Source organism: Ambystoma mexicanum, chromosome 4q, assembly GCF_040938575.1.
Source record: "Ambystoma mexicanum isolate Mex_15411 chromosome 4q, UKY_AmexF1_1, whole genome shotgun sequence".
NCBI classification, from domain to species: domain Eukaryota; kingdom Metazoa; phylum Chordata; class Amphibia; order Caudata; family Ambystomatidae; genus Ambystoma; species Ambystoma mexicanum.
This window is the reverse complement of record NC_090928.1, coordinates 978,986,096-979,003,399: the sequence shown is the minus strand read 5'-3', so window position 1 is coordinate 979,003,399 and position 17,304 is coordinate 978,986,096. Positions and strand designations below refer to the sequence as shown.

Below are 17,304 nucleotides of genomic sequence, written 5' to 3'. Positions count from 1 at the left end.
CTATAGCGCATCCCATTCAAATCATATCAATCATTGCATTCCCGTCATGGGCCCTGTCCCAAGGACATTCAACAATAGAACGTTACATTTCCAGTCAGACCTGTGGGCGTCTCCACGCCGCTAGTTGAAAACCGAAAGCGCTGTCCTTCGAATTCCTAATTTGCAACATCACGTTGAAAAGGCATCTGTGAACGCTTGTATTCACAAATACATATGCAGTGCGGCTGTGTGTGAAAATGGTAACTGGCCTCAATCACTGATGGGACTCCCCGCCGTCGGTGAACGTCGGTACAGTGCTGCATGAGGGTCCACCGTTGATCGTGCACTACATTCCACTGACCCTTCACAAGTCTGCTCGCGAATGCAAATATAGTATGTGCAACAACGGGACCATAGCAGAATTAACATATAAACCAATATTTCACAGCCATCGGGATTAAGAACATGATTGCAAATGCAAGATGCCATGCGTCGAATTGCAGCGTCGTGTGCGGGACGTGCTCGCACGAAAGGCATTGCAGCTGACACAGGTGGAATGAATCACCACAGGTGAAGGCTATACAGCCTGAAAACACATAAATTGCACACCCAACCCCCTCCCCCAACCACACCCACTCCAGAATGCTACCGGCAGGACTAGCGATGTTGGGCCTGGGGGACCTGATTGCACTGCAAGTACTCCAACTTCAAGAAGAAGACGAACGCCAACTACTACAACAACCGGCCGCACAGAGGAGACGCAGGAGGAGGAGGAGGAGGGCAAGGCATGGCCAGCAAGCCCCACCAGCACAGCCACTACCACCACGCAGGCAGCCCGCAATCCCACGCCTCCGAGCTAATCCGTTCAACCTCACAGCTGAGCAGATCCACACCCTCTACCGTTTGGACCGGGACACCATAACCGCCATTGTCGACATGACACACGCTGACCTTGTCAGCATGATAGATAGCCCAACCGCCATCCCACCCCTACTGAAGGTGGTGTCTGTACTCCACTTCCTGGCCACAGGCACCTACTAGCACACAGTCGGACAGTTGCATGGCATTTCACAGCCACTATTCTCACGGACACTATTCCAAGTGCTTGATGCCCTCCTGAAGCACTCAGACGACTACATCACTTTACCACGCTCGGAGCAGGAGCTTACAAACACAAAAGTGGGATTCCATGCACTTGGCGGCATACCGGGTTGCATTGGTGCCATCGACTGCACCCATGTGGAATTGGTTGTCCCACATGCCATGGAGGCCCAGTACCGCAACCGGAAACAATATCATTCTATCAATGTACAAATGGTGTGTGACTCCAACAGGATCTTTACACATTGTTCTGCCCGATTTCCAGGATCAACACATGATTCTATGGTCTTGCGGAACTCTAGAATACCACGCTACATGGAGCGACACGCAGGGCGCCGATCCTGGCTACTCGGTGAGTCTCATTTAATGCATGAGTATGTGGGGTAGGTGATGCGTGAATGACCTGGCAGGAAGGGGGGGGTGCGTACGTAGCAATGACATTCCACAAACATCCTTTCTTGTCCACATACAGGTGATTGCGGGTATCCACTGAAGAGATGGCTCCTTACACCAATCCGGAACCCACAGGACCAGCATGAGGAGGACTACAACCATGCCCACTCACGTACCCGTGTGGTCATAGAACAGGCATTCGGCCTACTGAAGGCTCGTTTCCGCTGCCTCAGCAGGTCTGGCGGGGCACTCCTGTACCGCCATGAGAAGGTGGCAAGAACTGCTAGCACCTGAAGATGGTCATGATGAGGGTGGGGATGTGGCAGCACCTCAAGGGGTCCGCGAGGCACAGGAGGCCCGTGAATTACGTCAGAATCTCATAGATGCATGCTTCTAGCACTCACGCCTGGTGGCTGTTACATGGACACGGGACTTGTGGCACTGTGTGTGTCTGGAACATGCACAATGTGGACTGTACGCCAAGATAGGCCTCGTACACAGAGATCAATGTCCACACATCTCATTGGATGAATATGAAGATTTGTATTGCAGATGTGAAATGACATTACACACCCAATCGACCCGCCACCCAAAGAAGCACAACACACCCCCTCCACCCTCCTACCCCCCCGAACACCAGTGTCCAATGACGCTCATTGTCAGTGGGCAGACGCTATTGCAAGCCCCCTCTCCCTGGTATCAGGGGCACCCCTGCCTGTGGAGCGCCGGTTCCTCCCAGATCTACGTTGGGGGCTGCCCTGGACGGAACTTGCAACGGATGATGTCTCTGCCTGCTCACGTCCATGCATGTCCCTAAGGGTTTGTGAGAGCTCAGTGAGCACACGGCGCACAGCGGCAAGTTCACCACATACATCTTTTGACGTCGCATGCAGTTCCCCCCTCAGGCTCTCGGTGCTTCTCTCCATTTGTCCCCTCAGGCTCTCGGTACCTCTCTCCATTTGTGCCCTTAGTGCCTCTGTACTTCGCTCCATTTCTGCCCTAAGTGTCTCAGTAGATGTTTCAATGGCTGCCTTAGAACCCCCACATTCATCAGCATGCTCCTTGAGGAGCGTGGCCATTTGCTGCTGTTGCACTATCATCTGCTCGAGGGACTGTTGCCTCTGCTGGGCCATGCCCATTTGCGGTGGTGTCACAGAGGGGCTGGACGCCTCATGTTGCCTTGCAACAGGCCTTGTGGGGGTTGGCCAGTCGTCGTCTTGTGGGTGCCCCTGCGTGGTTTCCTCATGGTGTACGGGATGATACAAACAGGGGGATTGAGACAGGTCATGGATGTGTCCTACTTCGGCAGCACCGTTTTCTGTGTCGGAGCATGCTGGCATGAATGCAGTGTCACCTAGGGTGCTGCTGCCACCAGAAGCAGTGCCTTCTGTGGCATCCATTGGGGGGACCTGTGGTGCTGCTGTTGTGGACATGCTGGCTGCTGGGGTGCCTGTTGATGTCCCCTCCAGTGTGCTGCCACTCGATTCGTGCTGCTGCCGTGCCTTGATCCGTGCAGCTGAGGTGGAGGGTCTTTGGCCGTTGGTCTTGGCCCTCTTTGCAGGTGTGCTGGTAGGGGTGTCCTGAAGCTCGTCGTTGGAATCGGACCCTGTGGTGGAGTAAAGGAGGGCGAGCGTTATTCATGGGTCTGTGGTATTTGTAATGGCAATTGTATCACATGCATTGGGATGGTACCTGGGGGTGATTTGGGTCAGGGCCTTGGAGGTGGTCTCATTTTTGTGTGCATTGGGGATGCAGTTATTTTGCAGTCTGCAGTTAGGGTGTGCATGCTGCACATGTAGAGTGTGTTTTTGGGATTTTTAAATATTTATTTATTTAATCTGACTTTTAAGGGGCGCTGTCATGGCAATGTATGTGGTCGTTCTCCTGGACATGTGTTTCTATTGCACTATGGGGACACATGGTACTTCACATGGTTGGTAATTGTGGATTTGGCATAGTTTTATTTGGGCCACCTACCTGATTCTTCTGATGTCTGCACTCCTTTCTCCATCCCTCCGACTCCCTCTATGCTCTCCATTCCAATGGTGGAGGCACAGATTTCTTCCCAGGGGGTCAACTTGATGGGTGATTCCGATCCTCCCCCGGTAGCTGTGGCAATGTTCCGGTTGGCAGAGAGTATGCTCCGGACGCGTATCCGTAGGTCGTCCCATCGCTTTCTGCATTGCTGTGGGTTGCGGGGTGCGGTCCCCACCGCACTTACCCGCTGTGCCACCAGCGCCCATATGGCCTTCTTGATTGCAAGTGCCGTCCTGGTCATTTGCGTAGAGAAGACGACGGCAGCATTCTCCTGGAGGGTCTCTGTGAGCACGGTGAGTTCCTCGTGGGAGAAGTGGACCTGCCGCTTGCGGTCGCACGCTTTTTTAGCAACTTTTCCCATATTTATTTTTTTGACTGGGGTGGCTAACGGGTTGGGATGTGTCTCAGGGTTGGATTTTTAATGGTTGTGTTGGGATTCTGATTTTATAGGTGTACGGCGTGCTGTTTCCCGTTCCGGCCCCATGTTTTTACTTCCGTTTCCGTATATTTACGGTGACCGTATTTTGCGCTGATCGCTCATTACGGTGACCGCTAAGATGGGTGGCGGAATTGCACCTAGGGCGACGTACGACGGCGGTAAGGGGCGTTTTGGGGTCATTTCCGCCATCGCGGACTTTGCACTTCCGCCATGGCGTAATGCTCGTGCCCGATGGGTCAGAATTAGCCGCACTTTCCTCCATCGTGCAGTGGCGGAAACGCTATTTACGCTATGGCGGTCATGTCAGTTAATTTCCGCCAGGGTCGTAATGAGGGCCAATATCCTTTACACCTTGTAGTTAGAATGTGAGGGCCAGAATAGGATTACAGACACAGGACATACTTTTATTTGGACATCTTGACACTGGACAGACCCATTCATTTTGGTTGAGGATTTTCCAACCCCTATTTGTTTTAATAAAAGTTTGTAGACACAAACATGTCTACTCTGTGTCCGCATCTCATTCTTGGCTCCTCACATATGGTGTCAGGAATGGGATCGGGTTCAGTTGATACAAACTGGGGAACCCTTAGGTTCGAGAACTTACTAACCGAGCGACTGATCCATCAGTAGCTGCAGAAAAATCTATTGGGTTTGATCTTTGCAGCAGTAGAGAGGAATTGATACTATCTGGGAAAAGAATGTTAATACCCACCGATCTGGTTCGAGTACCCCCGTCCCGATACCTATACTAGGTTAGCCTCTAAATCTGGTCTTGTTTGCCGATATGGCCTATACGTACTAGCGGCGTCATATACCCAGATTATAGAGGCGATGTAAACATTTTACTTCAAAACAGTGGGAAAGAAGCCTATCAAATCAAGAATGGTGAGTACAGTTGTTTTTTACTTCATCTGTACACCTCCAGGAAAGGTGGTCCATTTAAAATCTTATTGGAACCCTGAGGCAAGAAAGGAAATAGTCATGGAACTGGAAAACGTGTTAAGCTCAGACATTATCGAACTATTTTAGAGTCCTTGGTCCTCTCTGATTGTCATGATCTCTGCTTCCAAAAGGTCAGGGTTTTCCCAACTCCCTTGGAAGCAGATCCATAACCCAGGTTCCGAGTGCCAACCAGTCCCAATTGGGACCTTTTGGACCCAGTCCTGGCGCCAGTGGCACCAGGCTCATAAAGATGCCCAGTCCCAGCGCTGGAAGCGCCAGGCTCATAATGCTTGGGTGGACTTACCTGCAGCAGACCATGCTGCTTACTTGCCTGCCAGTTGAGCCTCTGATCCTCTTCTGTTTGGAACTACTTTTCCTGTTGGGTGGGGCAGGAGCCACTCCCTAGATTCAGAACACTGGAACTCTTCTGGAAAGCAGGAACTCTTTTCTTACCTAGGCGTGGCTGTGGAAGGAGACACCTAAGCACTACAGGAGGCTATTTAAACCACACCCGATGGATGAATCTTGCTTTGCGTTATTCTGCATCCTCTGCAGCAGAACGCTCATCGTGTCTTCTGTATCTGATCCTGGGCCTAAGGAAAAAGGCTTACCATCCTGAATCCAGTCTTCAGCAACACCTATAAAGACGAGAAAGAACAGGTTAGCATTACGGTCTTCAGTGACAGCTCTTCACTTACCTGGTCCATCGGCTGTCACCAACGCCTCGCGCTGCATTCCGGCATCTGAAAGACAAAGGCTTACCTACTCTTCGTGCGCTCCGGAGGTCTTCACACTGCATTCCGGCATCTGAAAGACAAAAGCTTACCAACTCTTCGCACGCTCCGGAGGCCTTCGGCGCTGCATCCCGCATCTGAAAGACAAAACAAGGTGCGTTTAAAGACATTGGGGAACTTTAATACTCACGTGCCATTACTCCTTTCCACATCTAACCCAGTGGGTATTCCGGCACCCTGCAGCCGCTCCGAACTTGTACCTGCAAAATAAAAAAACAGTTAGAGCGCATCGTGAAGCAGGCAACAAGCGCTTACTTGCGTGCTTCCAGGCGCTTCTATTCATCACACGGGATCCATCTTCAACTCACTTCAGCCCGTCATCCGCCATCGCCGGAACCCTGCAAAACAAGAAACATCATTACTAAAGACTTTAAAGACATTAGAATTACTCGAAACTTACCGTTCGTGCAGTAAACGACGGACAGCAGTCCTCTGAAGTCAAGAGGCCTGCTCCCCTTATCCAGTGAAGAAACTGGTTACAGCACCCTGCCCCGAGGCAGATGGAGAGCACGGCGTCCACTTGCCTAAGGTGAGAGCGTTAACCTTTGGGGTTCTACAGGAGAAGAGAAAGGGAAGAAGAGAGAGACATTCAATAACCCAGTTCCTTAATCCCATATTTTCTATCTGCAGACATCTTACCCTTCGAGTCAGACATACAGTGCACAGAGGTCCAGCCCAAAGAGCCAGCCGTGTGTTACACATCACCTTTGAAGATACGGTATACGCCCAGTCAAGACCGGCGCCTCTACGGGAATCAGGTGAGCGTTACACTGATTATGCTGGAGGCCAAGCCGGATTGATTGTGGAGATTTTGCATTGACTTCAGAAAGGAGAATGTTTGTTTGTTTGTTTGGTATTTATTATGCGCACCGGACCCTGGGGTATAAGGGCGCAGAAAGTAAGAATATGTACAGCTTAGAGCATAAGTTACAGGTTACAGTTACAGGTTACAGAAATTACCAGTTACAGGTGCAAGTTTACAATACAAGTTTACAATCGTATGGTGCAGATGCTGTGTAGCAAACAGGCGTAAGCATTATCATAGGTTCAATTAGCAGTTACTGTCGTTAGCCAGTTAATTACAATTTGCCTGAATTTGGAAAAAGAGCGTTCTAGCCTTGCGGTAGTGGGTAATTCGTTCCACAATTGAGCAGCTTTGACTGGGAAGCTAGCTCCGCCTATGGTGGTCAGTTTAAAGCGTGGTACTTGTAGGCGATTGGTGTAGGCAAGTCTGGTTTGTCTTGTGGGGTGTGATCTAGTGAATCTGTCCTTTAGGTATTGAGGGGCTTTGTTATGTAGAGATTTGTGTGTGAGAGATGCAGTTTTGAGTCTGATTTTCTCATGGGTGGAGAGCCATTTGTGTTTCCTTCTTATTGCTGTAATGTGTTCTCTCCTGGGGATGTTCAATGCCGCTCGGATGGCCTTATTTTGCTGTATCTGGATTTTGTTGATGATGGATTTAGTGGCTCCTATGTATAGTGCGTTACAATAATCTAGTTTAGAGATGATAAGGGCTCTGGCTAGTGTTAGACAACTGTGCTGAGAAAGGAATTGTTTCCCTGCTCTAATGAGCTTACATGTGTAGGCTGTTGAGGAAGCTAGGGAGTTTACCTGTTTGGAGAATGATAAGGTAGAATCAAGGTAGATCCCTAATGTTTTAACTTCTTTGGCAACTTGTATGCAGTTCCCATCTATGGTAAAGGAAGAGTAATTTGTACTTAGTTTATTGATGAGGGGTGCGGTGCCTAGGATAAGAAGCTCAGTTTTATCATCGTTCAGGCATAGGCCATGGGTTGCCATCCATGCCTGAACGATGCTGTATATTTTGTTCACCATAGCTAGATCTTTTTCGTAAACCCCTGTGAGTGGGAGGAGGATCTGGGTATCGTCAGCATAGTTAGTATATGTGATACCCAGATGGTCCAAATCATCAAACAGGGGCTTAGTGAATATGTTATATAGCGTTGGTGAAACGCATGATCCCTGTGGCACACCGCAGGTAATAGGGATGGGGTCTGCAGCTGCTGTAGGTGAGAAAACCCTCATGGTGCGGTCACTAAGGAAGGATTGTATCCATGCTATAGCCTCAGTGGAGAAGTGTGCTGCTGAATCTAGGTGGTTACATAGGACTTTATGGTCCACTAAATCAAAAGCGGCCGATAGGTCTAGTAGCAGGAGGAGTGCTGGTTTTCCAGAATCTCGTACTTTGTCTATTTGGGCTTTCAGGTCAATCAGTGCAGTTTCTGTGCCGTGAAGAGGGCGAAAGCCAGATTGTCGGGAGCCTAATAGTTGGTTTTGTTCCAGGAAGTTCTGGATTTGGATGTATGCCACCTTGTCCAGTATCTTCAAGAGGAACGGAACCGTAGTAATAGGTCTATAATTAGTGGGTATAGTGGGGTCTAGAGTAGCCTTTTTTAAGAGTGGGAGCACCCAGGACTCTTTTAAGTTACTGGGGATAATGCCTGTGGTAAAGGAGGCATTAATTAACTTAGTGATAAATGGTGCTAGATCTCGTGCGGCATCTTTGATGAGTTGTGCTGGACATAAGTCTCCTTTGCAGTTGGACGGTTTTAGACCGAGTATTGCTTTCTCTACTTCTAGTATGGAGACTTTGGAGAAGTGGAATTGCGTAGTGGGTTTGGAGTTAGGAAGTGTCTTAATAGGCGGTAATATATTGGGTGCTAAGGTCTCGCGTTTTAGTTCTATTTTCTTTTGGAGGTTTCGCACTTTGTTAGAGAGGGCTTGCTGGATTTCAGAGCACCACTTTTTGTCTTTGAGACAGTTATCTTGAGGTGTTATTGGGTTTTCCAGTTCTCTGAGTATGGCGAACAGTTCTTTTGTACTTGATTTGGCTTGTGTGATTCTGTTATTGTAGGTCTCTTGTTTAGCTAGGATGATTTCTTTTTTATAATGAGAAGAGATGTTGACTAGTTTCAGTTTATTTTCTGGACTGGGGTTAGTTTTCCACGTATTTTCCCATTTCCTTTTTTCTAATCTCAGATTTTTTAAGAGGGGGGTGAACCAGTTGTTCAGGTGGCTCTTTGGCTTGCTGTTTCTGAGCTTGAGTGGTGCGATGTCGTCAAGGGTTTTGTTCATGATGTTGTTAAATTCTTCCACTAGGCTGTTAGGGTTAAGGTTGTCCTATGCTGTAGATAAATGATCTAATTGATCGATTGGGGGCTGCCGTTTTCCTCTCCACAATCGATTTGACTAAAGGTTACTGGCAGGTACTTGTCAACCCGGAGAAAACTGACTTTTCCACTCCTGTTATGCTCATTATCCTTTGGCCTTAATGACGCACTGGCCAGATTTCAAGGGTAATGAACCAAGTCCTCTGCCCATATTCCTCTTTTTGTAGGTCTTATATTGGTGACATAATCCACAGCAGATCATGGGCAGAACACCTACACCATTGGTACTTCGTCGTCAGAACCTTAAGGACAGCAGGTCTTACCACACACCCATAAAATGTCACTTGGCACCGTCAACCGTCAAGTATCTTGGGGATTCGGTAGGGAATGTACCTGTTCAGCCCCAAAGTGAGAAAGTAAAAGTTGTACAAGACACCCCAGTACCCAAGACAAAGAAAGATCTGAGGGCCTTCCTTAGGGTTAGTGGGGTATTATAGACTGTTTATTCCCAGCTATTCCTCTATTACCTCCCACCTTACTGATTAGGTAAGAACACAGAGCCTCCGAAAATCAAATGACTCTTGAAGATCACACTGGTTTTGATAAACTCCAAAATATCCTGTGCAGCAAGCCGGTGCTAAAGGTGGCCAACTTTAATAAAGAGTTTATTTTGCAAACTGACACCTCACATGTCGGACTAGGAGCTGTTCTTTCCCAAAATCATGATGGCATCAGATTCTCTATAAGAGTAGAAAATGATACCCTAGAGAAAAGCCACAATTGGATTGGAGGTCTCCAAGCTATGAAGAGGGTAGTCTCATACTTGAAGTACTACCTTACCCCCAGGAAATGTACATTGGTCACTGATCATTCCCCACTCACGTGGATGAGCCTGCGTAAAGACACCAATTCACGTGGCATGCGCTGGTTCCTAGATATGCAGCCCTATTGTTTTACGGTAGAACATCGGAAAGGATGAGATCAAGAAAACGTAGACTTTTGTTTGGAGATCTTGACACTGGACAGACCCATTTGTTTTGGTTGAGGTAAGTAAATTCCTCCTAGATTAGGGAGAGTGAGGCATATTCCAACCCCCATTTGCTTTAATAAAAGTTTGAAGCCACAAACATGTCTCCTCTATGTCTGTGTCTTATTCCTGGCTCCTCACACTAAGCTGCCTAAAATCAGAATTTCTGACTCTGAGCCATTTAAACAAAAGAAATTCTCCATCAGTGGAATATATCACCCCGTCTCGATCATTTTATCAAGTTATTCTGGTTGATCCTTTTGTACCTATCTGAAGATGTTACACCTCGGTCTCCTCGCCGCAGGTGTGGGCGACTTGCCTCTTCGTTTCTGCACCGTTGGCAGTTGCCGTGGAGACGTAGCGTTTTCCGGGCCAGGATTCGAGCGGGTCACGTGCCTAGTCAGCTGACCAGGACACAGCAAGGCAGACTCCGCCCCTCAACAAACACACATAAGCGTTCGACACCCAGAAGACACTGCTTCTAATTAGCGCTCTCCCATCCTGCTTCGTTTTGGACTAATTTGTTGTTTTTAGACCTTTGCCTGCTCGTTCGACTTGCTACTGCCTGCCCCTTCTGTGTTTTAGCGAACCAGACTCGTGTCTTTGACGTATTCGACAAGGGTAAGGTAGAAGTGCTCCCACCCCATCGTGTCTAGGACTGTCCGATAGACCTGGTTCCTGGAACAAAGATACCCTCAGGGCGTGTATACTCACTCTCCCTGAAAGAAGACCAGGTTCTGATGAACTACTTGGACAAAGCTCTTGCTATGGGCTTCATCCAACCATCCAAATCACCGGCAGCTTCTCCATTGTTTTTGTGCCTAAAAAGGAGGGTGACCTACATCCTTGTATCGATTATCGGGCATTAAACAAAGTTATCATTAAGAATCAACACCCCTTACCTCTCATTTCGGTATTAGTAGATCAGTTGGGTGATTTGCGGGTGTTTACCAAATTGGATCTTTGTGGGGCATATAACCTCGTTCGCATCTGAAGGGGTGACGAATGGAAAACGGCTTTTAAAACTCGATTCGGTCTTTTCGAGTATCTGGTTATTCCGTTCGGCCTATGTAACCCCCTGCTACGTTGCAGGCGTTCATGAACGATGTGTTTCATGATATACAAGACCAATACGTAGTGGTTTACTTGGACGATATACTCATCTATTCTGTCTCCTTGTCAGATCATGTTCAACATGTTTCGACAGTTCTACAGCATCTACGGGACAATCATTTGTTTGTAAAAGCAGAGAAGTGTGTATTTCATGCCACAGAAGTGGAATTCCTAGGCTTTGACATCACCGATCGGGGTATCAGGATGAGTTCCTCGAAGGTGAAGGCGGTTATGGAATGGCATGTCCCCAAGACAGTTAAAGCTCTCCAGTCCTTTTTGGGAATCGCAAATTCATATCGCAGATTCATCCACTCCTTTTCTGCCATCTCTGCACCTCTCACTGCTCTCATAAGTTCCAAAAACCCTTTTGTTTGGAATACTGCGGGCCAAAAGGCTTTCGACAAATTAAAGGAGGTGATTACCTCCGCCCCAGTGTTACAACATCCTAACCCGGATCAACCCTATTTTGTGGAAGGCGATGCTTCAGGGTATGCCGTCGGGGCAGTTCTTTCTCAGTCTTGTCTGCAATCAGGAGAGGTGCATCCTGTTGCGTTCTATTCTTGAAAGCTATCCAGTTACGAGAGGAACTATACCATCACGGAAAGGGAACTGTTGGCCGTCAAAGAGGTATTCATGGAATGGAGGCATCACCTCTTGGGGGCCAGACATATCGTTACAGTGTATTCAATTTCTGACCATAGTAGTCTGCTTGCCTTCAAGTCAATGAAGTGCCTCACGGCACGACAAGCCAGGTGGCACTTTCTTTTGCCTACAATTCCAGTTTATCATCACATATCGGCCAGCAAGGCTGCACTTTCCAGCGGATGCCTTGTCTAGCCAAAACCCTGCAGAACCACGGGAAACTAGAGATCCTGTTCCGCTTTTGTCCAATAACGTTGTGTGTGGTTGCACCGTCCATTCTTCACTGCATTCCCTCATTGAGGACTGGGTCGTTGCGAACCCCGAGGAGGTGGCCGCACTGAACCTCAATGTTCATGGTGGGTTGCCCTTTATCCAAGGTCGAGTTTTCATACCTCCTGGAAGGGCACGGTTACAAGCTTTGAATTGGGCCCATGACTCGATCATCGCAGCACACCCGGGACAGCAAAAAACGTTTGAATCACTGCGGCGTTGGTCATGGTGGCCCTCGATGTCACGGGACGTTATGGACCATGTCTCTACCTGTGCGATTTGTGCTCAAAGCAAGCCATCTAGAACCAAACCTATGGGTCTCCTGCAGCCTCTTCCGGTTCCTTATAAGCCTTGGCAGATGTTATCCATGGACTTTGTTGTGGAATTACCCCCGGTCAATGGTAATGATACAGTCCCAGTGGTGATTGACTATTTCACAAAATATGCCATATTTGTCCCTTGTTCTGGTATCCCGTCGGCACCTGCCTTGGCCAATCTCTTCCTCTTACACGTGTTAAGACGATTTGGACTGCCCTCTGTTATTGTAACTGACAGAGGGTCCCAATTCACGTCACGGTTTTGGAGGGCTCTCACTTCCTCTTTTCAGATTGAGGATAGGTACTCGACCGCTTTCCATCCTCAGATCGATGGGCAGACCGAACTTCTGAATGCCACCATGGAGCAGTATCTGCGGTGTTTGTGTTTACAATTCCAGAGCACCTGGTTTACAGCCCTGCCACAAGCCGAGTTTGCCTACAACAACTCTCTGCACTCAACTACGGGCTTGTCGCCATTTTTCGCTCTTCATGGTTTTCACCCTCGTTCTCTGCCTTTGGATCCTTTGCTGCCTACGGATAATCCGGCAGCTCTCGCTTGTGTGCGAGATATGGACCAAGTACACCGGGACATACGACTGCACCTTTTACGAGCTCAAGTCCGAGCCAAGAAGTATGCTGATGCTCACCGGTCCCCGGCCCCTGTTTACCATCCTGGCATGAAGGTCTGGCTGTCCACTCGGAACCTGAAAATTCCCGGGAAAAAAATGTTAGCTCATAGGTTTGTGGGGCACTATCTCGTTCAGTCAGTTGTTAATCCTTCTGCCTTCCGTCTATCCTTACCTGCCTCGTGGCATGTCCACCTGGTTTTCCACGTCTCCTTGTTGAAGCCTTGCACTGCTGGTACCTGTCTGCCCCACCGCCCGGCCCCGATCATGGTTCAAGGGGAAGAGGAGTTTGAGGTATCGGCTATCTTAGACATCAAAGTATCCAGGGGAAGTGTGTTCTACTTGGTGGATTGGAAGGGTTACGGCCCGGAGGACCGTACGTGGGAACCTTTGTCCCATATTCACCCACCTACCTTGTTGCAGGCTTTCCATGCCGCCAGAGGTTTGCCCTGGCCTTTGCGGGAGGATACTGTTACACCTTGGTCCCCTCGCCGCAGGTGTGGGCGACTTGCCTCTTCGTTTCTGCAGCGTTGGCAGTTGCCGTGGAGACGTAGCGTTTTCCAGGCCAGGATTCGAGCAGGTCACGTGCCTAGTCAGCTGACTGGGACACAGCAAGGCAGACTCCGCCCCTCAACAAACACACATAAGCGTTCGACACCCGGAAGACGCTGCTTCTAATTAGCGTTTGTTTTGGACTAATCCTGCTTCGTTTTGGACTAATTTGTTGTTTTGGACCTTTGCCTGCTCGCTCGACTTGCTACTGCCTGCCCCTTCTGTGTTTTGGTGAACCGGACTCGCCTCTTTGACATATTCGAGCTCTCGCTCGCATTTCATTACCTGCGTCTTTCGGGGCGCTCTGATCTTGTTTCCTCCTTACCCATCTTGTGACTTGGCTCTCTACTCCGCTCTTTGGGGACAAGATCCTGCTACCTGGGAAACTTTCCACTCTGCTACCGCTATATCTCACAGTGAGTCATTCTACTAATTACCTTCCATTTAACTTACTGCCTGTCATACGCACCAACCAATCTTCTCTCCTGCCTTGACATCCTCTTCTTTGGTACTGCCTGTTATACGACCCAACCATTCCTCCGCCCTGCTTGGACACCTACAACTCTGGGAAACTGTACTGTACTTTATTTTGGATTGTTCTGTTTTGTTAAAGACACTTCTTGGATCCAACTTGCACTCCTGGACGCTAGCCTGCTTTGTGCACCAACCCAACACTAGTTGACGTCCCTCGTGCCGTCCGGGAAGTAGTACCCTTACTAACCTCCCTCTTTATTATTTTATACCTCCGTTGTTTCTTTAAGTCTATTTACTTCTCTAAATTGGGTAAGCTGATTCTGTGTTAATTGCTATCTTTCTGTCTTATTAGATAGGTGACCTTACCCACCTTCCTTTTCTTTTTAGTTGCAGGTCTTCTAATGACACTATTCCTACTGCTGGTTTCTTGTCTAACCTTACCAGGTAGAGTCACCTTTTTAGGGCATCCTATTGAAGAGATTGTATTATACTGATATCTCATATCTCGTATTTTTCTTGCAGCATTAGTTCTGCGGTGTGGACATCCCCGCTCCTTTGAGGAATCAACTCCTCTGTCTGGGTTTCTCAAAACAGAGGGGTGTATTGCCTAAAAGAGCTCCTCAAGTTGAGGAGGCATGGTTCTGGCGAGTCCCCTAGTGGGAACACCTCAGCTTGGGCTGAACTAATTCAACTTCGCTCCCACTTGTCTGTTGATTCGAGATGGGAGCAACGCCCCCACCTGGTCAACTCAACCGTGAGTAACAGAAGATGGATGTGTATGTCATCCACATTTGTCACAGAACCCATTTGGTAATTCGGTATCACTTGGGACAAATGAAGCATATAGATATTGAAGAAAGGGTGGAGTAAGCAGGTCCTCCCACCCCCTGAAGGAACAAATTGTGGTATCTTGATTTTTAAACTGTCATGACCGAGGAAGGAGTAAATCCTCTTGACAGCGTTCTTAATGTGTTCCAACTTAATAATTAAAAAGGAGGCACTATATCACAAGCGTCCTTTTTTTTATTTATTACACCACAAACCAGCTGGACCACATGGCCTTCCTCATTCTTCAATGAAATACAGGGTGGTACCAGGAGAGCGGGACTAACTAGGAGAAGGAGGGCAGAAAGCTAAACAAATCCAATCATTATTTCATTTTATTTTGATTTAAATACAAAAACATTACACATTTTAATCAATTTAGTTATAAAAGCATTCTATAAAACATGCATCCAAACATTCATTCATTCAGTCTAAATAAATCCCTAAAAAATGTTTCAATTGTTTTAAGATACGACAGAGAAATGTACAATTCATTACACAATCTCTTCACATATACATCTAACAATAGTTCATTCCAAATAAAGTATCGACTATTGGTGCCCATAAATGCAGATCTTCTTTAGAACACGGGCTTTCCAGTTGGTAAATAGTTTCGACTTGACAAAATATATAAGTCTTCATCAGGATCGGATGAACATTAAAAGATTCTAAAAGTAAAACAAATACACATATTAAAAATAATTAAAATAGTTTAGTGTCTCCCTTCACTCAGTAGTACTCGCAATTATATTAACAAAGAGATCAAACTAATCTATCCCTCTACCCATCAATTATATCTGGTGTCCCATGGTTAAGGTCCAAATGTTGGCTAAGTACCTCCATGTAGGCAAATATCCCATACACTTGCCTCAAAACTGTAGGCAACCTGTAGGCAATCCACGTGGGCCCTTTATTTATTTAAAAGTTAAGGATGCACAGAATCTAGAATTCATTTTATCCAGTGCCATATTTCAAACTTTGTGATCATCCCTGTTCCAAAACTGTCGTGACTCAGTGAAAAATAGAAATGCAAAATAATAAAGAAAATTGTAAGCATACCTACAAACCCCATTGGGTTCGCATAGTAGCTTGTGTTCCAATGGCCTGGTAACTTGGGCTCCATTCGCATCTAATGTTTATCAAAGTTGTTCACTCTTCGGAAAAATGGACTAATAGGAAAGCAAATGATAATTTCAATGGTAAAAAAGTCCGCCAAAGTTTTACATGAAAAAAGGCATAGGGTTAGTTAGAAGCTAACAAATACCTTTGTTTGTAACCACTGATCTTCATCAGAGAAGAATCTCTATTTTGTTAGGCACACAGCCTCTACACACAGTGAAACTATTCGTACCGAGCGAGGAGGGAGCGCTGGGCTCTTCATGAGTCGTCGCGCATACACTGTGTGAAAACAAGCAATAGAAAAAGCTAACGTCAATACGCTATGCTTTCACTCAGAGGACGTACTAGCCCGCTTGATCTAAACAAGGCTTACCTTTCGAACAGCGTGCATAAATCGATCTGGAACTCGATCGTGGTCGCGTCGGCGTTCAGATGGTGGCGGCCAATGGATTCTGGAAAATGGAGGCCGTCTTTTATTTCACTTAAAAGAATAGTGAACACAAAGGACGGACCTTTAGACTACTCGCTTAATTACTCAACGCTGGTCCAACAGCTGGAGGAGCAGCATGGTAAAAGCAAACAGGGGACTAATCCACTGATAGCGGAAAAGAAAGGAAGAAAGAGAGAAATGGGACGAAACCCGCATTATGTATCCCGTTAAGCGAATACACCCAAAACAAAGGAAGTTTCATAAATTCAGCCATCATTTCCACTCTTCTTGCTGATTCAGTCCCTTGTTTAAACTATTAGTGTGGTATATCCACAATTGTTCCTTCTTGGACAGGCGTGCAGCCGTATTTGCTGCATCAGTGCCAAGCACTTTTTCAATCGCCCACCACTTAAGATCTTCTGGGCTATGTTTCAACTCCAAAAAGTGCATAGTGAAAGGAGCATTCAACTGACCAGTCCTAATTTTGGACTTATGCTCACTTATGCGCAATTTAATCGCTCTAGATGTTTTACCAATATACGCTTTTTTACAAGGGCATATTATTGCATATATTACATTAAGGCTGAGGCAGGTGGTATGATGCCTCAGCTTCCAGTCCCTTTCATGGATTTTGATGGTAGAAATCGCTGTGTCTTCAGTCTGTCCAGCTGACCCTTCTCAATCAGGGATTCCGACTCCTTCACAAAGGCAATCATTCCCCCAAAGGGCGGCGAGAGGATCTCCTCAATGCATTCCTGCATGCAAGCTGTGAGTAGCTGTTAAAAGCTCTCCACCTCTTTACTCTCATCGGCAGCTCGCTCCATGAGCACCCCGAGGAGCATGTTGTAGTTGTTACGCTCACCTGATTCCCACGGGGGCGTCAATCTGGACTGGCCTGATGCCACGTAGAGCCGAGATGACTGACTGGACAGACCCACTTAACTTCGTTTGTCGGCGCGTATGAATATCTTTCTGCAAAGGAGAAAGGGAATTAACCTCCCGTAATTTGAGCGTTAACCCACCTTCCACTCCCGTTGTCTGCCCACTGACCACTCCTGATGTTCCCTCTTAATCTCACCTGATGGTTTGG

At 47.4% G+C, this 17,304-nt stretch overlaps 1 protein-coding gene across 3 annotated transcripts in view; it reads right to left on the bottom strand.

Moving 5' to 3' along the window:
* TATDN3 (TatD DNase domain containing 3) overlaps nt 1-17,304 on the bottom strand; it is a 481,102-nt gene that overhangs the window by 33,074 nt on the left and 430,724 nt on the right. Inside the window, exon 9 of one of the 3 annotated variants that reach the window (XM_069608539.1) lies at nt 14,983-15,333. The exons of the other annotated variants lie outside the window; for them this stretch is intronic. Within the exon in view, the coding sequence (XP_069464640.1) occupies nt 15,307-15,333 (27 nt within the window). The 3' untranslated portion in view covers nt 14,983-15,306. Of the gene's footprint in view, nt 1-14,982; nt 15,334-17,304 lie in introns of those variants that run through there. 3 annotated transcript variants of the gene reach the window in all.